The sequence below is a fragment of the Bos indicus genome, chromosome 22 (genome assembly GCF_029378745.1).
Source record: "Bos indicus isolate NIAB-ARS_2022 breed Sahiwal x Tharparkar chromosome 22, NIAB-ARS_B.indTharparkar_mat_pri_1.0, whole genome shotgun sequence".
NCBI classification, from domain to species: domain Eukaryota; kingdom Metazoa; phylum Chordata; class Mammalia; order Artiodactyla; family Bovidae; genus Bos; species Bos indicus.
The window spans coordinates 24,831,386-24,853,835 of NC_091781.1; the positions used below are offsets into that span (position 1 = coordinate 24,831,386).

General features: G+C 35.7%; 1 protein-coding gene across 3 annotated transcripts in view; it reads right to left on the reverse strand.

Annotated features, from left to right (window-relative positions):
- Positions 1-5,347: 5,347 nt before the first annotated feature.
- CNTN6 (contactin 6) overlaps positions 5,348-22,450 on the reverse strand; it is a 321,367-nt gene continuing 304,264 nt past the window's right edge. For all 3 annotated transcript variants that reach the window (XM_070776311.1, XM_019984184.2, XM_019984185.2), the window contains 4 exons: positions 20,509-20,695; positions 7,431-7,543; positions 6,488-6,656; positions 5,348-5,627 (listed from right to left, as the gene is read on the reverse strand). In XM_070776311.1, coding sequence (XP_070632412.1) covers positions 5,521-5,627; positions 6,488-6,656; positions 7,431-7,543; positions 20,509-20,695 — 576 coding nt within the window. In that variant the 3' untranslated portion in view covers positions 5,348-5,520. The remainder of the gene's footprint in view (positions 5,628-6,487; positions 6,657-7,430; positions 7,544-20,508; positions 20,696-22,450) is intronic.

Here is a 22,450-nt window from a genome sequence, read left to right on the forward strand (position 1 = left end):
GAAACAACTTTGCCTTTCTGTAAAAGTTATGTTACTGTGTCAAGACATTAGAGAAATAGCTACTATTTATAATTTCATAAAGAAAATGAATTTTAGTATGGAAAATTAGAAACATATAGTCAACAAATGTTAAGACAACAAAACAATACAGGATTTGATATTTTTTGTTGTTAATTCTTTCAATAACTTGTTTTAAAAGGTCCACCAGATTTCCTAGACCTGTAATTGCACTTGTATATATAAACAATAATTCCATAGAACTCAGAACATTGATGTTCAAGAAATACAGATGAAGATCTTGGCACACAATCTTTGGTCAATGGACCAAGTTAAACTTAATTTTATGGTAGTGAGATAAAGAAATATAAATATTTTAAAAAGATATAAAGAACACCCATGATGTTCAGATTTTTATTTTTTCAAAACATGTCTTAAATGACAATAATAATAAATTCATTCATATAAAGTAACCTACTCCTATGCCAAATAAGATATTTTGAAATCAAACACATAAAGCAAACTAGTATTCATGCTCAACTTCATTTCATGAGTGAGTATTTCATCACAAAATGCCAAAAACATAATTATCTCCCAAACATTTCATAGATTCAGTTCAGTTCAGTTCAATCGCTCAGTCTTGTCTGACTCTTTGCAACCCCATGGACTGCACCACGCCAGGCTTCCCTGTCCATCACCAACTCACAGAGCTTACTCAAATTCATGTCCTTTGAGTTGGTGATGCCATCCAACCATCTCATCCTCTGTCATTCCCTCCTCCTCCCACCTTCAATCTTTGCCAGCATCAGGGTCATTTCCAATGAGTCAGTTCTTCACATCAGGTGGCCAAAGTACTAAAGTTTCAGCTTCAGCGTCAGTCCTTCCAATGAATATTCAAGACTGATTTCCTTTAGGATGGACTGGTTGGATGTCCTTGCAGTCCAAGGGACTCTCAAGAGTCTTCTCCGACATCACAGTTCAAAAGCATCAATTCTTCGGTGCTCAACTTTCTTTATAGTCCAACTCTCACATCCATACATGATTACTGGAAAAACCATAGCTTTGACTAGATGGACCTTTGTTGGTAAAGCAATGTCTCTTCTTTTTAATATGCTGCTAGGTTGGTCATAGTTTTTCTTCCAAGGAACAAGCAAGGATCTTTTAATTTCATGGCTGCATTCACCATCTGCAGTGATTTTGGAGCCTAAAAAATTAAAGTCTCTCACTGTTTCCATTGTTTCTCTATCTATTTGCCATTAAATTTTCACTACACTGTCTGAATTTTTCTTTTTTCACTGAACAGTGAAAACTATATCATAGTTTTGAGTGAAAACTATATCATAGTTTTAACAAAGTTGAGCCAGAACTTCTCTCTTTTTAAAAAAAAATTTTTTAAACTTATTGTCCTTTAGTTAAAAAATTGAAGTATATTTGATTTACAATGTAGTGTTAATTTCTGCTGTTAAGTGACTCAGTTATACATATACTGATATATACATTCTTTCTTGAAATACTGTTTCTATAATCATTTATCATAGGGTATTGACCATAGTGTTCTGTGCTTTTCAGTAGGACATTGTTGTTTATCCATTCTATATATAAAGCCTTACTTCTAGTAACCCCAAACTTTCATTCCATCTCTCCACCAGCCCCCTCTCCCTTGGCAACCACCATTTGTTCTCCTTGTCCATGATTCTTCTTCTGTTTCATAGACAAGGTTCACTTGTGTCATATTTTAGATTCAACATAAGTTGTTGTTCAGTCACTAAGTTGTGTCCGACTCTTTGTGGCTCCATGGACTGAAGCACACCAGGCTCTCTATCCTCCATGTCTTCTGCAATTTGTTTAAATCCCTATCCATTGAGTCGGTGATGATATCAAATGGTATTTTTTCTTTCACTTTCTCTTAACTTCACTTAGTATGATAACCTCTAGTTGCATCCAGGTTGCTGTAAATTGCATTATTTCATTACTTTTTATGGTGGTAATATTCCATTGTACCACAGCTTATTTATGCATTCACCTGTCAATGGATATTTGGGTTGTTTGCATGTCTTGACATTGTAAATAGTGCTGCTATGAACATAGGGGTACATGTATCTTTTTGTATAAAAGTTTGGTTAGGTTGTATGCCCAGGAGTAAGATTGCTGGATAATATAGTAATTCTATTTTTAGTTCTCTGAGGCACCTCCATACTGTTCTCCATAGTGGCTGTATCGATATATATTCCCACCAGCCATGTAAGATTCCCTTTTTTCCACATCAACTCCAGCACTTGTTTTTGTAGACTTTTTAATGATGGCCATTCTGATCAGTGTGAGGTGGTACAATATAATAGTTTTGATTTGCATTTCCCTAATAAAAACTGATGTTGAGCATCTTTTCATGTTCCTATTGGCCATCTGTATTTCTTCTTTGGAGAAATGTCTAGGTTTTCTGCCCATTTTTCCATTGGGTTATTTGTTGTTCATGAGTTGTATGAGTTGTTTGTATGTTCTGGAAATTAAGTCCTTGTCAGTCACATAGTTTGCAAATTTTTTTTTTTCCTATTCTCTAGGTTGTCTTTTCATTTTGTTCATGGTTTCCTTTGCTATTCAAAAGGTCAAGATAGACCAGAACTTCTAAGGGTTCTTTGCTCTTTGGAAAAATATTCAATTTACCCATTATTTTTGAAAAGTCCAATTGAGAAAGCTCAACACAATTGTTTAGGCTAATGAAAATATGGGGGAGGGGAAACGTGAAAAGCTTTGCAGAGTGTTGTGTGAGTTATGGTTGTTAAAACCTGTTTTGTACTAAAAATGATACCACTCTGCAGCTTGATATAGAATCATAGGGTTTTAAAGGTACTTGGAGATCATGCAATCCCAATATCTCATATTACAGATGAATAAACTGAGGATGGTGTCTCCATAAATTCATTTCAAAAGTTTTAGGGATTAGAACTGAATTATTTAAAATAATTAAAAAGGGTACTATGATGGTTAATTTTATGTGTCAATGTGACTGGGCCAGAAGGTGCCCAAATAATCTTTGTGTATTTATTTGTAAGAGTGTTTCTGCATTTGAATCTGTAGATTGAGTGAAGCAGGTAACCTTTTTCAATTTGGAAAGGTCTCATCCAATTCATTAAAAGTAGAAAAGAAATAGAAAAAAGTAGGAAAGTATGGAAATAACTTAACATGTTCATAACAGTGTATAGCAAAAAGTAGGAGAGTAGAAGTATAGACATGATTTACCATGTTCACAACAGTGTATAACAGTACACACAGTCAGTAAAGGGAGTCATTGGAAATCTTTCCTAAATGTCAAAGGCACATGTATATCACAAAGAATATTTTCCTTGAATGGACTGATGGAACCACAACTGGTTTCATTCTTTGGCACCATTTTGTGTTGAATAAGAGAATTACTCATTTTTCTTGAAGCTGCTTTAGATTTTGACATACATACAGATTGAATCCGTTTTCATAATCTATTGAACACTTAAATTAGTAACTTATTTTGCTGGGGCTTTAGTTCATAGTAGCAGATGACAGCAGCTCTGTTTGTTAACAACTTGCAGTGTTGCATGCAACATACTCAACACGTGTACATTATGTCCTTTAACCCTCATAATAATGATATGAGAGTGTTAAAAGATGTATCCAACATCACACCAAGAGTAGAGATTCAAATCAATCTAATCAAAACTTGCACTTTTTAATATTAATGCCAAATTATATTCTGAAAAATGTAGTATGGATGGATGAAAATATAAATGATATATTACATATTGAATAATACAAACATTTAATACTCCCATGATTATGAATTAAAATCCACCTACAAATGTATGTGTTGTTGATAAGAACTGACTTAGCTTTTGGATTCATACTCAAATGACCGTGCATCTAGTTCTCTTAATCAGCAAAAATGAAAATCTCATAGTATATCTCATGCTCATTATGACTATATCTCAGTCTCTACTATGGGAACCAGGACACAAATCTTATCTCTAACCAAGGTGAGAAAACCATTAAGACCATGTGCCATCACTGGTATGTGATCAATACAAATGTGTGTTGTTCAGGCAGCTGTGACTGTGCCAAATGATATTTTCAGTTGCTTGTTTATTTTGTTCCATCAAAGCACAGTCAGATCTTAAGGTGCAGGGATAATAAGGTTCATTGATTTTACTGCATGCTTGACATACTCCAGCAAGGAGCAAGTTCTGAACTGTGTAAAGTCACTGCCCATCTGCTGTTGATCAGGTATTTTAAGCAGTTCTAAAATATTTTGGAAATGAAAATGACAAAATCCAACTTTGGGGATTGTGTGATTTGAGAGTTGCAAGGAGAGTTTATATATTTTCAATGTAATTGAGATGTTGTACCATGTTAAGAAGGCAAAAAATAGTGTGTCCATTCCTCAGCTCTGCAGGACACCGAACCTAATTGACTGATAGCTAGAGTAGGCTGACAGCAGGACAAACCCATCAAGGCTGTTTGTGAGGGAAAGAGATGGCTGCTTAGAGAGGCAGAGGTGTTCTCATTAACCTTTCCTCCTCCTATACTTCTGTCTCCAGACTGTAAGATCCCAGGAATTGAGACCACTGACTTTCCCAGGTACCTCCAAGAGAAGAGTCAACCCACAGGAATCTTTCTAAAGCTTGGACAGTATAAAATTATATTTATAGTTGCAAAAAACATTGGCAAAAAAAAATTGACCAAAATGTCAAAAACTTTAAGTAATTCTGTCTCTGGATTTATTTATCATATAAAAATAAGGCCACACACATTGCTAACAGTTTGTAGTAATTACCTGAGAACTGTTCATGCACCCTCTTCCTTGGGATAATTCAGAATTGATTTTAAAATTAAACTTTGCTATGAGAAATTGCTTACTGGAGCCATTAGATTATTTTTGTTGGCTACTTTTTCCCTACTTTAATTTTTCTTTGCCAGAAAGCATTTTTTCTGCTATTTTTATTACCAAACCTGATACAAAAGTGAGTTGCAAATAACATCAAGTATATAGTTATGCTACTGGGTGCAAATATTTCTCTCCCAAGTTGATTCAGAGATAAAAGCACATCATGCTTTACAATAGTTGACATTTTTAAAGAATCCCTAGTATAAACAAACAATTATATTTTATTTCCAAAACTAGAGTCAAATTTTAAGTACTGAACTAAATTGCTTAGAGCATATAAAATATGGACATCTTAGCTATGGAAAATGCAATTTCTTTCATATTGACCATCACTATCAAGAGATTTATATATACTCTCCATAGAAGCCACAGCAGTGACAACTTCATGCATTAATTCGGCACCTTCTGAATATATGTAATCATGTGTGAACACTAAAATTCCAAAGTGTTTAAAATTTCTTTATTTAATGTACCATATTAGATATTTACAAGATTTTAATAATATACATTTTTTATTTCCAAACAAGTATGCTTTTGAATGTTACCTTGTCACGGGGGCTTTTTTTTTTAACAGAATAATTTGCTTTTTTAAAAATGAAAGAGTTATGGTTTTATTCATCATATAAGTGGCTGAATAGCAAAACAACAAAAATTGTGATGACAACTGACAGGAAATGGATGCTAGGTTCTAAGACTGAAATGCCTCTGGAACTCAAACCTGCAAAATACAAAAATGAAACAAAATATATTGAGAAAAAGTAAAATCATTTGTTAGATTAATTCTTCATGAACCAAACACATACTATTATTTCTCTTTTAATACCACATTTATTATACTTGTTTCACTTAAATTGTGTTTAATTTTAGGAAGTGTTTTTAACCCTCTGATTTAGGATATCTGTTTTAAATATAAAAAGAAAAAAGAAAAATGCCTAAAATTGGCCAAGTCTGCCTAAAGGGCAGAATAGGATTGGCCAACATGTAGTGGCTGAGTTATACTGAGTCACATCTTTGGATAGATAAGTGAGTGATTCTTCTAAAGCAGAAATAATAACTTATTATTATATACTAAATCTGACTAATTGGTGTTACCTGCTTAGGATATCATGTTGAGAGGATTTGAAAGTACTAACTCAGCCCAGTATGAATGCCGTAGTTGATTAGTGATGTCTGCCATGAAAATGGCAATGGAGATGTACCTACACGTACATCACACTTGTTCTCCCTGCTCTGAGAAGCTTGCAGGTACCCATGGAAAAACTGTCCAGTTTTGTGCCAACAGGATAAAGCATATACATACCAGTGACAGTTGTGAAGTGGTTTTTTTTTTTTTTTTTGAGTTTCAAATAAGGAAACATATAAAACTGCTTGTCATATGTAAGCATGTTGGAAATTTGAGGGATTAAAGAAAATTGACTCATCACCTCTTGCTCACAATTGAAATAAATATGGAAAAAATAGACCTTTTTTTTTTCAACAAATATTTAAACAAAAATTGGAAAGATTCATAGAACCCAGATTTCATGCTGGCAGCTGTCTTTATTCAAAATCCACAACAGCAATGGTGATTCAACTTACTTGACATTTTTGGAATCCTAATTTCCTCACTGCTGCTTCCATCCCCACCATCACTAACTGTTCTTATTTCAATCAAGTAGTCCTCTTCAAAGGGAACCAGAAGCTCAGCAGATGTGTTATTTGTTTCCAAAATATGAGTTTTACTCTGTCTGTTTTGCCGGTACAGAATCTGAATAAAATGATGAATCGTGTTAAATGGACATGTAGCTTCTTGAAGGTGCAGAAACTCTTACAAAACACTAGCACTGTGAGCCTTATACATGCCGTAGTCCTTGGATGGGAATATCTGGTCTGCACTTTTTCTTTAAATATGTTTGTTAAGAAAAAATATTTCCTTTTTGGCCAATGCTTCTAAAATCAGTATAGAGTTATCTTTATTAATTAAATACCTTGAGGCCATTATCTCTGGAGCTTGCTGTGGAAAGTTACTGATTAATTTGGACCCATTTCAAGTGTCTGGATACTATATGCATTTGTCAGCAGATGATGTTCTTTACCACTGATGGAAATGGTTTGTCTTGATATTTGATGATTGGATTGGATTTCTTTGTTGGATTTCTTTTATATTGCTGATAGATGATATCCTTCTGTAGCCTAAGTTCTAGAAATTCTACTTGAATATACTTTTTGATCTCATTGTCATCTCACATTTTTAATATCTAAATACACAATCATATTTTTTGAATACGGGTGAGTTGCTTGAAGAAAAAAATGTTGCATACTGTAAAGATTTATTTGTTATTGCTTCATGACACATTACTGACCTCACAGTATAAAATTTACCATGAAGAACTTAAAAGCAGTAATGCTAAATATTTTCAAAGCATTAGAACAAAGATTCCTATATTTCCACATGCATAAAATTTGTTTCTTATTTGATTCTAACATTTATCATTACTTAGGCAGCTAAGTGATCTGTTTAAAGGAAAAACGGAATACTCACCTTGTAGCCTAACACTTCAGACTCATTTTCCATAGTTTTTACATGCTCCCAGTTTAGGCATAACTTAGAGTTTGTCAACTTCCAGGCAATGTTAGCTGGTGGTTGGCTTGGAGCTTTAAAAAGATAATCAAAGATCCAAATGAATATTAATTAGCTCATGGTTACTGTATGACCCAACAACATAAAAAGGAAAAATAAGTCCTGGATAATTAGCATAAAAGGAGGTAAAATGTTTTCAGTGTCATTTCAAATATCATATTAATTCTAATCAGAGGAAGTAAATTCATTCAAATTCCAGTCATTTGGAAATGTCTTTGTGACAAACATGAATTAATAATGGTATGCCGCATTTCCAGTATTAATTTAGTAATCGTTTCCGTTGAATTTGTTTACTATATGTAAATAGATGGAGGGCTCCTTTATCTAATGTTTAATTTGCCCATCAATCAATGAGCCTCTCAGACAAAATCAGGTTGCAAACTTTTTACATATATCAATACAGAGGTGTACATTCCTAGTAGTCCTTTACTTTTAATCTTGTATTAATTAGGACTCATTGACTATAAATAACGCAACCAACTCAAGTTGTTTTAAACAAAATATTAGCAATAGATTGTGAAGGATATAAGGGACTCTCTTGGAATTCATGGCAAAATGCAACAGAACCTCAGAGGAACAAAAAAATGTCTGAAAGCCAAGAAGTTCCTCTCTCTACCTCTCACAGTAGTGTTTGCTGCAGGCTAATCTTGCCAGGGACCACCTCTTTGCTCTGTCAGTATATGCAGCAGAAATCAAGACTGCCTACCTCATCTGAGATTTCAAACCTCCTTTGTTGAGAGATAGCTCAAGTTAGAATCTCCAGGTAAAAGCTAATGATTGGCTTAATTTGGCCATATTCTATTTTACCCTAATCCATTGTGGCTAGACATTGGGAAAGACATATGACACTCAACACAGATAGAGCCAGGAGGAACCATGAAGAGGGAAAGTGATTACAAACTGGGTGATCATCCCAAAAGGTGTCTACCCTGAATCCGAACTGTGGTTTTAGTTCCCTGAGATTAATGTTTTCTGGGAGAAGGAAGGTGTGACGTTCAAGAAGACATATTTAGAATGAGCCTTCTAAAGTAATGGATCTCATCCAACTGAAAGATTTTACATACAAGAAAACTAGAGTCCAGGTCGAAAGTCTGCTTCTTCAAAACCATATAGATAATGAGTGCTTAAGCCCAGTCAGTATCCTGGTTTCTTGACTTTTAATCTAGGTTTCTTTATTTTTTCTGCATGACAACATACTGCTTCTCAAGATTTGAGTCCACGTGATTATTTTTGAGATTTAAGAAACTGAAGAGATTAAATATAATTCAGCTGGATAGCAGAGGCAAAGATAAAACTACCCAGAAAGATGTTTTTGGCATCTTACTTGAATTTGTGAGGCTGAATGAGCATAACATTTAACTCATTATAACATTGATGGAAATGATTTCTTTTGGAGTTTTAACTCAATGGCTATTTAGTGTCTTATGTGCCGCTGGAAGAATTACAGGGTGTCACCCAACATTGCCTTATGATATATCTACTTGCCTTCTCTAAGCCCATGGAATGTCATACACCTAGTCACTTATACCTCAACTGGCACATAGTAGACAGATAAACGTTTCACCCATGCTCCCATGGGGCTTAGTTCATGTATTTTATTATGAATTTTTCCCACTGAATTATAGTTATTCATAGTTTCTTTAAATTTACTGAGAATGCATTACCAACCTCTAGCATAGTGGTTGGCATGTAGGCAGACGCATATATATCATATATATATTGAATAAGTGACTGTGTAATAGATGGCTAAAGAAAAACCACTCAGGGTCCAATGTGATTTTCTCAGATCATGTAGATTATGCACTGGACTGTGAGCAGACCCATAGGTGATACAATGTGGCAAATCTATTCATTATGCTATCCTACAATTGAGGCTAATTGACATGGTCAAACCTACAGAAATCCGTATGAATTTATAAAACGAACATGCCAGGTGAATAAACCATGTCCTAGTACATTTCTTGACAATATAAACCAAATAATAATTAAAAGCCTGAGAGTTTTGCATGTAGTAAGAATTCAGTGAAGAGGAACTAAAGAGCCTCTCGAGAAGGTGAAAGAGGAGAGTGAAAAGTTGGCTTAAAGCTCAACATTCAGAAAACAAAGATCATGGCATCCGGCCCATCACTTCACAACAAATAGATGGAGAAACAGTGAAAACAGTGGCAGACTTTATTTTTCTGGGCTCCAAAATGACTGCAGACGGTGACTGCAGCCATGAAATAAAAAGACGCTTACTCCTTGAAAGAAAAGTTATGACCAACCTAGATAGCATATTAAAAAGCAGAGACATTACTTTGCCAACAAAGGTCCATCTAGTCAAGGCTATGGTTTTTCCAGTAGTCATGTTCGGATGTGATTGTTGGACTATAAAGAAAGCTGAGCACCAAAGAATTAATGCTTTTGAACTGTGGTGTTGGAGAAGACTCTTGAGAGTCTCTTGGACTGCAAGGAGATCCAACCAGTCCATCCTAAAGGAAACCAGTCCTGAATGTTCATTGGAAGGACTGATGTTGAAGCTGAAACCAATACTTTGGCCACCTGATGTGAAGAGCTGACTCATTTGAAAAGACCCAGATGCTGTGAAAGATTGAGGGCAGGAGGAGAAGGGGACGACAGAGGATGAGATGGTTGGATGGCATCACCAACTCAATGGACATGAGTTTGAGTAAGCTCTGGGAATTGGCAATGGACAGGGAAGCCTGGCATGCTGCAGTCCTTGGAGTCGTAAAGAGTCAGACACAACTGAGCAACTGAACTGAACTGAACTGATGACAATGACTATAGTTTTTAACTGTTTTCCCTCATCTTAATTCAAAGTGCCCTTTCTAGTCTTTCTCAATTATGAAAGAGAGAATATAAAAATACTAACGCATATATATGGAATTTAGAAAGATGGTAACAATAACCCGGTGTACAAGACAGCAAAAGAGACACTGATGTATAGAACAGTCTTATGGACTCTGTGGGAGAGGGAGAGGGTGGGAAGATTTGGGAGAATGGCATTGAAACATGTAAAATATCATGTAAGAAATGAGTTGCCAGTCCAGGTTCGATGCACGATACTGGATGCTTGGGGCTGGCGCACTGGGACGACCAAGAGGGATGGTATGGGGAGGGAGGAGGGAGGAGGGTTCAGGATGGGGAACACGTGTATACCTGTGGCGGATTCATTTTGATATTTGGCAAAACTAATACAACTATGTAAAGTTTAAAAATAAAATAAAATTAGAAAAAAAAATTCTCACAAGATACCACAATTTTAATATCTAGTATACTCTTTGGCACATTTCTTTTATCTCTGGTCTTTAAAACAAAGTACTAACCTTAACAACTTCATATAATCAATACAACAAAAATAAAAATTCATGTCTTTGATATCACTGGCAGTAACAGATTCTGAAGGTATTATCTATTGCTATGCCTTTTCTATTTGTTTGCATGTTTAGATAAAAAGTACTCCTTTTATACTATGAATCCATTGATGATGCTTCAGATTGAGAGAAAGAAGAAATGGCTTCTATTAAGTATATAGTAGTGATTGTGTCTCTGAGATTGGGATATTTGCATTTGTTTCCTCATCTACCATAACAGAAGTAAGGCATTCCATGGACATAAAATGAGAAACATTATATCAGGAATGAATTCGTGGAATGAATGGCTAATTGTGTGGGTTATTGGGAATGCTTTACCCTTCATGCTATCTGGAAGGTGTAAAGAATTGGATTTTGAAGTCAGAGAAACCTGAATCTGTATACAGTCTCTTCCGAGAGGCCTGGTTTTCCAATTTTGGAATGAGACTAATATATCCTAGTTTATAAGACTTTTAGCTTCCATGAAATAAAATGAGAAATGTTCCTCCCTTGGTTAGTGGTACATAATAAATTGCTCAGTAATTGTTAACTCTCTTTCCTATTAGTATCCATTCTTCACTGTGGTATTATGACAGTCAGTTTTTCAATGGTGTTCAATGTGGATTGTTTCTAATAACACAATTCCAAAGTTTGCAAATGATTCATTTCTTAAATATAATTAGGGGTATTTTCAAAATTTCCCCTTCATAATTTTCTTCTTCCTTCAGTTTTTTATGTACTTTTTGAAAGGCAGAAAAAATTGGAAAGTCTCGGTAATTATCTGGAAAGTTCTCATAGTCCAGAGCTTTTCTTATTTTGTCCATGGGTGTGACTTCAATGTCTGTGCCTTTTGTCTAGTATTGAGTTGGGAAAAAAAGTTTGTTATTTCTAAAAGGTACTTCAGAAGGCCTTTAACAATTCTGGTTTCATGAGTTTGTTGTATTTACCTAAACTGGATTGTAGATATCTATGACAAAGTTGAAATTTCTATCACCTTGAAAAACCAAAATACTGTCACATGGATAATATAATACACATGCCATGTATGTTTATACCTAGTGGGTCACTGGTAAACTCAACAGCAAGCACTTTTCCAATCTTTTGAAAGAATTTTGCAGGCAATTTCCAAAGACTAAATTATTTTCTATTAATCAAATGACAGAGCAACATTAAACTAGCCCTCTGCAGCTCTAATGGCTTCCCTGTGATCAATTTTTCTGTAGATGGCATTTATATTCAACTGTAGTTCACACTGTGAACTCAATTCAAAAACAACTTCTTATGTTACACTTCTAAGTAACAGCATGGGGTTGACATTTGGGAGAGAGAGAAAGAACATAAGTGCAAGATGAAATAAAAGCTTAATGCTTCCTTTATGTCTAAATATGGATTGATTGCATTATTTACAACAAGAAAAAATTCAGTACAGAGTGCTAGTCAGTCAACATCAGGGGCCAAATTGAAGCAAAATTTGCAAACACTTTCTGTTACTGGGTCTGAATACTTCTGTCTATATAAGCAGTGCTTTTCCTCTCCCCTTTCCTCTTGAAATTGGTGTAAATATTTTTCTCCCTTTAGTTGTAAATCTAAATTTCTTTTAGTGATGTCTGTGTGAATCACAATATGCTTGCAGTGGTCCTCAGTTGTCTTTTGGAAAGACATCATTTCAGTAAGCTACAATACTTAATATCAAACCACTGATATTTATTTTAAAAATCCCATATTTAAATAAAAATTTACTTTTATTTAAAAGTCTGTCATCATCACCAGCAACAATAATAACAAAGACTTCAGAAACTTTGCATATACTGCTCCTTCTATTTGGAGGTCTCTTTGTCCACTAGGTCTCTTTATTTTTTTAATGTTATGTATATCTCAGCCTCTTAATTTCTTCATAGTAGCTTTTCATAATTTATGATTATTTTATTTCACTTTTTCTTATTTTAATTTCCCTCCCCACCAAAGAGAAATTGTCTGAAGGCATATATCCTTTCTGTTTTAATCTCCTTTACTTACCTAACCCTGTTCATGGCTCATGGGAGGCACTACTTTCTTGAGTGAAAAACGGCTTTATCGTATTTCCAAAAATAAAAATAAAAAGGCTCAGTTTTCTGTTTATCCAATCAGAATAGGGAAAGATTTTGTTGAATGTGAGCTCTGCTTTCTCACAATTTAGAGTGGATGACCAAATATAAGATGGAAAACCTAAGCAGTGGCAGTGTGAATGTGTGACGCATGTAGATCACTACTATTCAGAGTTAATTTTGGTGTCATCTAAAGGGTATGGAAGATCAAGCTTAGACCCAGGAGTGGCATTTAAAATCAGAGCTGTCCTTGGTGTTTCATGAAAGCCATTTCTCATATTTTCTTTGCATGTTCTTCCATGACTCTTGAAGAAAATTTCTGCAACAAATTTATGAAAAGAAGGAAACTAGAAAGTAGATGAATTTTCCTACTTTAAGAAATGCAAAGGAAGTGAAATCACCTCTCAAGAAGAAATATAATAATATATGTTACCACATATTGAGCTCTCACTGTATGGCTGCCTCTGGGTCACCTCGCTGTACATTATATCCTTTAATGCTTAAAGAAAACTCTAGAAGAAAGTACAATCATCTCTGTTTTTCAGTTGAGAAAAGAGGTTCTGAGTCATTAAATAAATAGACTTCTCATACAGTTCGTGGCTGAGCTGAGACTCACATTCAGTTATTTCACTCTGAAGTCTTTTTCTAGTTCTTTCCAAAAGTATCTCACAATAGGCCAAAGTTATGCAATCACTCAGAAAAAAAAATGCAAACATATTAAAGAGGAAATTTATAGATCAGTAGAAAAGATATTTATTTGTCTGTTTATAGGCATGATGGGGTCACTACAAACTAAGAGAGTGCATAAAATCAGATAATCAAATTTTAAATGTTAGAAGATCAGTAAGTCTGATGCTGCTAGATGAGGAATGGGAATGGAAAGTAATTTGTGGACAGACTGTGAACAGACTGTGAAAGATCTCATACACCTTTCTCTAGTCTTTGTTTTCTGAAATAGAGGAGACAATGAAAATTTGAAATTAAAAGAGGATGTGATTCTTTTTCACGAGGAAGAAATCTCAACGCAGTTTGAGGTTTGGACTGAAGATTTGAGAGTCTGGAGAGAGGGAGACACTATTTAGATGGTTAGAGGTGAACACTACACATTAGCACAATGTCCATGGGATCCAGAGATTCAGAGTCTATATTCATTGTATGCCAGTCCAACAAATGCCACAACAGAATTTTCTAAGCATACTTTTTTTTTTTGATCTAGGAATTAAAATAACATACTTCTTGATGTGCTTTAATAATTAAGATAAGTATACTGAATATTAATACTAGGCTTAGGACTTAAACGTGCTCAGTGTTTTATAACTGTGATTGGCAGAATAAGGGCCTCCCAAACATGTCCAGGTTCTGATTCCTCAAACCTGTGGATATCTTACTTTATATGGAAAAGGGGATGTTGCACGTATAATTATGTTGAGGATGTTGACACGGAGCAATAACCCTGGATCCTCTGGGTGGGTTCAGTGTGGTGAAAATGATGCTTCTGAAGGAAAGAGCCAGGGTCAGAGGAAATATGAAAGGCAGAAGTAGAAGGTCTGAATCAGAGGGAGACTTGAAGATATCATGCTGTTGGCATTGAAGATAGAGGAAAGGACCACAAGGCAAGTGGTATGTGTTGTCTCCAAAAGCCAGAAAATTCAAGGAAACAAGTGCTGTTTTAGAGCTTCCAAAAGGAGCTCAGAAGCTTACCCAAAGCTTGTTTTCCAACCAGTGAAACTCATTTTTGATTCAACCTTTAGAAGTACATAATAACAAATTTATATTGTTTTAAAACACTAGGTTGTGGTAACTTGAATAGCAACAATAGAAGACTAAAGTAGTTTCTGTTAGATTTTCCAATGACAGTGATAAAGAATGTTGAAAGAATAAAATTAGAGATTTGATTGGTATTCAAATACAAAATGGAGTCTTGTAGAACCTTATTCTCAAGTCCTTGTTGGATATTTTGATAAAAGAGTTAATGCAAACAGGCTGGTGTAAGCAAACTGTAAGAAATATTGAAAGAAGATGCTCATGAAAGAAATTAGGAAATACAAGAGGTTTCATTCATTTTTTTTTTAATGAAGAAGAAGAGGGATGCTAAACTTCACTTTATACTTTCTGACTCTCATCTCACCAGATATATTCTAGCACTGTAGCACTTGGATAAAAGTACTCCTTGTTAATGAAATTGTTTTCAAAGGATATGTCTCACACTCTTTGATGAGGCTGATCTCATGTGAACACTCAGGCAAACCACCAATAAAGTTCTTGGCATTTAATCAAAATTTCAGCCAAGCCCATTTGTAGGACCAAGTGGGTCAACTAAACACACCTCTTGCTACTGTGTCTAAAGCAAGTATTCTGCTTAAACACATAAGTAGGTTATCATTAACTATCATATGCTTGATTTAGGATGCATGAACCATCAAATTATTAAATTCAAGGTAAAGAAAAAACTTTTATTTATTTTTTTTTCTAATTTTATTTTATTTTTAAACTTAACATAATTGTATTAGTTTTGCCAAATATCAAAATGAATCCGCCACAGGTATACATGTGTTCCCCATCCTGAACCCTCCTCCCTCCTCCCTCCCCATACCATCCCTCTGGGTCGTCCCAGTGCACTAGCCCCAAGCATCCAGTATCGTGCATCGAACCTGGACTGGCAACTCGTTTCTTACATGATATTTTACATGTTTCAATGCCATTCTCCCAAATCTTCCCACCCTCTCCCTCTCCCACAGAGTCCATAAGACTGTTCTATACATCAGTGTCTCTTTTGCTGTCTTGTACACCGGGTTATTGTTACCATCTTTCTAAATTCCATATATATGCATTAGTATACTGTATTTATGTTTTTCCTTCTGGCTTACTTCACTCTGTATAATAGGCTCCAGTTTCATCCACCTCATTAGAACTGATTCAAATGTATTCTTTTTAATGGCTGAGTAATACTCCATTGTGTATATGTACCACAGCTTTCTTATCCATTCATCTGCTGATGGACATCTAGGTTGCTGGTCAACCACTTGTAAAAGAATGAAACTAGACCACTTTCTAACACCATACACAAAAATAAACTCAAAGTGGATTAAAGATCTAAACGTAAGACCAGAAACTATAAAACTCCTAGAGGAGAACATAGGCAAAACACTCTCCGACATACATCACAGCAGGATCCTCTATGACCCACCTCCCAGAATATTGGAAATAAAAGCAAAAATAAACAAATGGGACCTAATTAACCTTAAAAGCTTCTGTACATCAAAGGAAACTATTAGCAAGGTGAAAAGACAGCCTTCAGAATGGGAGAAAATAATAGCAAATGAAACAACCGACAAACAACTAATCTCAAAAATATACAAGCAACTCCTACAGCTCAACTCCAGAAAAATAAACGACCCAATCAAAAAATGGGCCAAAGAACTAAATAGACATTTCTCCAAAGAAGACATACAGATGGCTAACAAACACATGAAAAGATGCTCAACATCACTCATTATCAGAGAAATGCAAATCAAAACCACTATGAGGTACCATTTCACACCAGTCAGAATGGCTGCCATCCAAAAGTCTACAAATAATAAATGCTGGAGAGGGTGTGGAGAAAAGGGAACCCTCTTACACTGTTGGTGGGAATGCAAACTAGTACAGCCACTATGGAGAACAGTGTGGAGATTCCTTAAAAAACTGGAAATAGAACTGCCTTATGATCCAGCAATCCCACTGCTGGGCATACACACTGAGGAAACCAGAAGGGAAAGAGACACGTGTACCCCAATGTTCATCGCAGCACTGTTTATAATAGCCAGCACAAAACTTTTATTTTTAAGGTGATATATGTGTGTAATCTGTATGCAGGTCAGGAGGTAACAGTTAAAACTGGACATGGAACAACAGACTGGTTCCAAATAGGGAAAAGAGTACATCAAGGCTGAATATTGTCACCCTGCTTATTTAACTTATATGCAGAGTACATCATGAGAAATGCTGGGCTGGATGAAGCACAAGCTTGAATCAAGATTGCTGGGAGAAATATCAATAAACCTCACATATGCAAATGATACCACACGTATGGAAGAAAGCGAAGAAGAACCAAACAGCCTCTTGATGAAAGTGAAAGAGGAGAGTGAAAATGTTGGCTTAAAGCTCAAAACTCAGAAAAATAAGATCATGGTATCTGATCCCATCACTTCATGGCAAATAAATGGGGAAACTGTGACAGACTTTATTTTGGGGGGAACTCCAAAATCACTGCAGATGGTGACTGCAGCCATGAAATTAAAAGACGCTTACTCCTTGGAAGAAATTTATGACCAACCTAGACAGCATATTAAAAAGCAGAGACATGACTTTGCCAACAAAGGTCCATCTAGTCAAGGCTATGGTCTTTCCAGTAGTCATGTATGGTTGTGAGAATTGGACTATAAAGAGAGCTGAATGCCGAAGAACTGCTGCTTTTGAACTGTGGTGTTGGAGAAGACTCTTGAGGGTCCCTTGAACAGCAAGGAGATCCAACCAGTCCATCCTAAAGGAGATCAGTCCTGAATATTCACTGGAAGGACTGATGCTGAAGCTGAAACTCCAATACTTTGGCCACTTGATGCGAAGAACTGACTCACTTGAAAAGCCCCTGATGCTGGGAAAAGACGTAGGGCAGGAGGAGAAGGGGACGACAGAGGATGAGATGGTTGGATGGCATCACCGACTCAATGGACATGAATTTGGGTAAACTCTGGGAGTTGGTAATGGACAGGGAAGCCTGGGGTGCCGTGGTTCATGGGGTTGCAAAGAGTGGGACATGACTGAGTGACTGAACTGACTGATATGTGTTTGTGTGTGTGTGTGTGTGTGTGTGTATTTATATAGGTGGCTCTCTGTGTATCTCTGGGTTCAACATTAGCAGATTCAAACAATTTAAGATTGAAAATATTTGAAAAAATTCAGGAAGTTTTAAAAAACAAAATTTTAATTTGCTGTATGCTATTAATAATAATTTACATAGCATTTACATTGTATTAATATTTGCAACTATCTATGTAACATTTCGGAGAAGGTAATGGCACCCCACTCCAGAACTCTTGCCTGGAAAATCCCATGGACGGAGGAGCCTGGAAGGCTGCAGTCCGTGGGGTCTCTGAGGGTCGGACACGACTGAGCGACTTCACTTTCACTTTTCACTTTCATGCATTGGAGAAGGAAATGGCAACCCACTCCAGTGTTCTTGCCTGGAGAATCCCAGGGACGGGGTAGCCTGGTCGGGGGCTGTCTATGGGTCGCACAGAGTCGGACACGACTGAAGTGACTTAGCACCAGCATGTAACAATTACATTGTTTTATGTATATATAAGTAATCTAGAGGTGATTTAAATATACAGAGGCTGTGTTAATATGTGGATAATATGCAAATTCTATGATATTTTATGCAAGGCACGTAAGCATCTGTAGATGCTCCTGGAACCAATCCCCATTGGATACTAAAGGACAATTGTATATGTATGTGTATATAGATGTATGTACATGATCTTAAATGTATACTATGTGTATATCTAGATCTTTTTGCTAATTAGTTTATTGTTTGAGTCTCAGCCCACCTTAAACTGGCCAATGGAATTAAAGTAATACAAGATGGTTGGCTTGAGTATTGTGTCACCAACTACACTAGAAAGCCTGTTAGTTTGTCACAGATCTGTCAGGTAAGAGAGGTTTATTTGATACTACATTTCCACATTTCTAATTACCCTTGATTCTGCCTGAGATAGAAGCTGAATTATACACAAGAGTTTTGTGAGTTTGGCATTTCTCAATCAGCTATAAAGAAATGTCTGGGCAAACCTCTGATTGATTGGAGATTTCCATCAGATTTTCAGATTAACTGAAAGAGACTAGACTCCATAAGGGCCATAGAAGCAAATAGTTCATACAGGTATACAGCAATGACTTCATCAACCCAGTCAATATAGAGTAAATCAGGAAGACAAATTGAACCACATCTTTAGCTAGTCAGTTCTAGAAAATTACATATGACTTAGTCTACATCAAAGTAGAGGATTGAAGGAGAACTGGTTTAAGAGTTGTTGATCCACACAAACTCTTCCATTAAAATGGACTGATAGTGGAGGGTTTTGTTCGTCTCTTTGTTTCCTGCTTAGCAGTTTCATAGCACTTTGTATTTTCCAGTGTGCTCCTATAATCACAACCTCATTTGTGTCTTACTGGTAATTTGAGAAAACAGTGAGGGCAGAAGATGTTTTCATTTAACAGTTTAGAAAATTAAAGCAGAAAATGAAATGCTTTATCCTGTACCAGGTCATGAGTCAGTGAAGTACATAGAATTAGAACACAAGTCTCTAGCTACTGGCTGGTGTTATGGACACAAGTGGATAATATATCCTATAATCGAAGACTTATTAACTGAGATGATTCCCAAGTTCATTTTGGACATGACCAACTTATCTATATGGAAAAGAACTTTGATTTTCAAACTTTTTAAACCATCTATTCATTCCCAATACACAGGACACAAAGAATACAGTATTTAATGGCTTGTTCTGTTTTTTCCTGTTTGTTAGTAGCAGTGCGTTCATGTCTTAGTCATTTTCCAAATTTCAGCAACTATATTTGTTACTCTTTTTCATTGGAATTAAGAGACCAAAGAGTGTGTTTCAAAAAGCCTGTTTATACAAATAGTTTATGTTTATCTACAATATATAAGAAATACATAAGTATTATTCACTTATAAAAAGAATAAATTGCAGTTCTTACTAAGCCATATCTGATCAGACAATTCCCTGTTTACTACTTTGACTCATATTATGGAATGTTTGTGCAGCACCAGACTCATTCATAGGACAAATGCAGCAATAGTCAACTATTAATCCTTTATTCAGTAGGTCCTATCTTTGTGAAAAATATTTAGTTTATTGTTAAGAGAGAGAAAAAGAGCAGAAGAGTTAATTCTTGGATTTCAGAGGCTTTCCAGTAATTTGCAGTGATATAATATCATAGAAGGAAAGATCTAGGTATCTGACAGTGCAGGAATCACATCAAGACTCAAATGGTAAGACAAACAAAAACAAACAAAAAACCTATTTAATAAGCATTTACTAAAGTATGAGTGGGACACTTTCTATTATGTATCTCTTTCAATCTTGAACAAGGCCCAGTGAGAAAATCAGTACTATTTATTCTTCACTTTACAGATGAGGATATTGAAACTAAAAGATTAAATTAACCACTTAACATCCCCAGAATGGGAGGTCAGATTTTGAACCCAAGTTGGAAGAGGACATCAAATACATAGTATTCTTTGTCTTTCATCTATATACTCAAAATATTTTCTCTTTTGCAACTCCAGAAAGATCAGAACAGTTCATTTTGGTTGTTATCAGAAAGTTTCAAAAACTATCCAGATTTATAGGCCAAATCCACTGATCAAATAAAGCAATCAGTAAAATGATGAGGTGGGATGAATGACATGGAAATTGAGCAATAAAATACTTCTTATTGGAGGTGAATTGTGGTCCCTACAGTGTGATGTATACTTACGGGACTTCTTGGTGGTAACGTTGACTGGAGGGCTTGAGGGCCCTGTCCCAGCAGTGTTATAAGCTCTCACAGAAGCAAAGTAGATGGTGTTAGCTTTCAGGCCTGTGATATTTTTGGTTGTGATGTTTCCACTGACCCTGATTTTGCCAATCATGGATTCTTTGGAATCATCTGTCCAGTATAAAACCTGCTCATTAAAAACATAAAATAAGCAATTTATTGTTTCCTAATAACTGCCAGCCACAGTGGTGTATGGGAAGAAGTCAGGAGCGCAAATGAGAGGATATTTTTCAATTAAAATGGTTATACAATGAAAACAAAATAATCAAAGTCCAAAATTTATATGGAAGAAATTTAAAAAAATATGAAATCACAATGGAAATGAGAAAACCTATTTTTTATCACAATAAAATATTTCATGAAATATCTAAAAGGTAACAGCTTTATTCCCCCCCCCACCAAAAAAAAAGTAAAAAGTGAAAGTGTTAGCCACCCAGTCATGTCTGACTCTTTGCAACCCCACGGACTGTAGCCCACTAGGCTCCTCTGTCCATGGGATTCTCCAGGCAAGAATACTGGAATGGGTAGCCATTCTCTTCTCCAGGGGATCTTCCCGACACAGGGATCGAACCCAAGTCTTCAGCTTTGCAGGCAGATTCTTTACTGTCTGAGCCATCAGAGCTGAAGCCTCAGGTATACAGTAGTAAGTTAGAACAAAATAAGAGTCATACTTTCAATGAAAGACTCACATTATGATGTTTTGCTATTGACATTTCTTCCAGAGTTCTTTGAGTCACAGATGAATTATTAATTCAGCATATACTGATCCCTTCCTATACATTAGCACTGTTTTAAGCAAATTGGAAAAGACAAGAAAGCATAAAGCATAAGGCATGCCTTTGCACCACTTATAATCTAGTTAAGATGTTAGAGCACATATGTGAAAAGAAAGCAGAGGATGCATCTGCCGAAAATCATATGGAAATAAATGCTATAAGACTTTGAAGACACATAAAACCAGAAAATTATCAGATAAGAGTTCAAAGAGCAAGGGAGAGTAGAGATGATCTTTGAGAAATAAATAGGGTTCACTTAAGAGGTATGGCCTTCTAGGACTGGAGTGGCAGAGGCACCTACAGAAAGTAGAACTTTCTGTTTGGACAACATGGTTCTTATAAAAGGAGAAAAAAGAATAAAGGCAAAATCCTACTTTCATTCTAACACCAAAACAAAGAAAACCTTGTTACTCATTTTTGAATCATTAGATTTGCAAGTCAAAGAAGAGTAATTGATTAATAAGTCCCATCTATTAACTTTGTGAGAATGAAAGACTAAGTTTGAAATGATTTGTTTCACTCTATATTGACTATAAAGGCAGATTAGGAGAATGCAAGCTTTATCTTGTCACATAATTGCCTTTTCCAAGATGACTAACTTTTTTCAAGTAATGCTCCAGTTCAGGATTAGGTTTCCCGGTAAGATTCGTCTATGGTTTAACATCACTAAAGATTAAATGCTTATTTCTCCCCAAGAAACAAACATGACTGTAGCTTGGATAATTAAATAAGATAATCACCTGATGACTTTTAAAATTCTACCATTTGTTAATTTACTTGCTTAGGATCACCTGGAAAGATCCTCTTCATTAATTCCCCTCTGTAGCTTTAGACCCACACTATCTTATATTCAGGGTTTCCTGGGTTGGCTCAGTGGTAAAGAATCCACCTGCAATGCAAGAGATGCAGGAGACACAAGTTCTTTCCCTGGGTCAGGAAGATCACTTGGAGGAATAAATAGCACCTCACTCCAGTATTCTTGCCTGGGAAATCCCATGGACAGATGAGCCTGGTGGGCTACAGTCCATGGGGTCACACAGAGTCAGACACAACTGAGCACAGAATAGCACAACTTATATTAAGGACAAGATTGGTAGTATAGGATT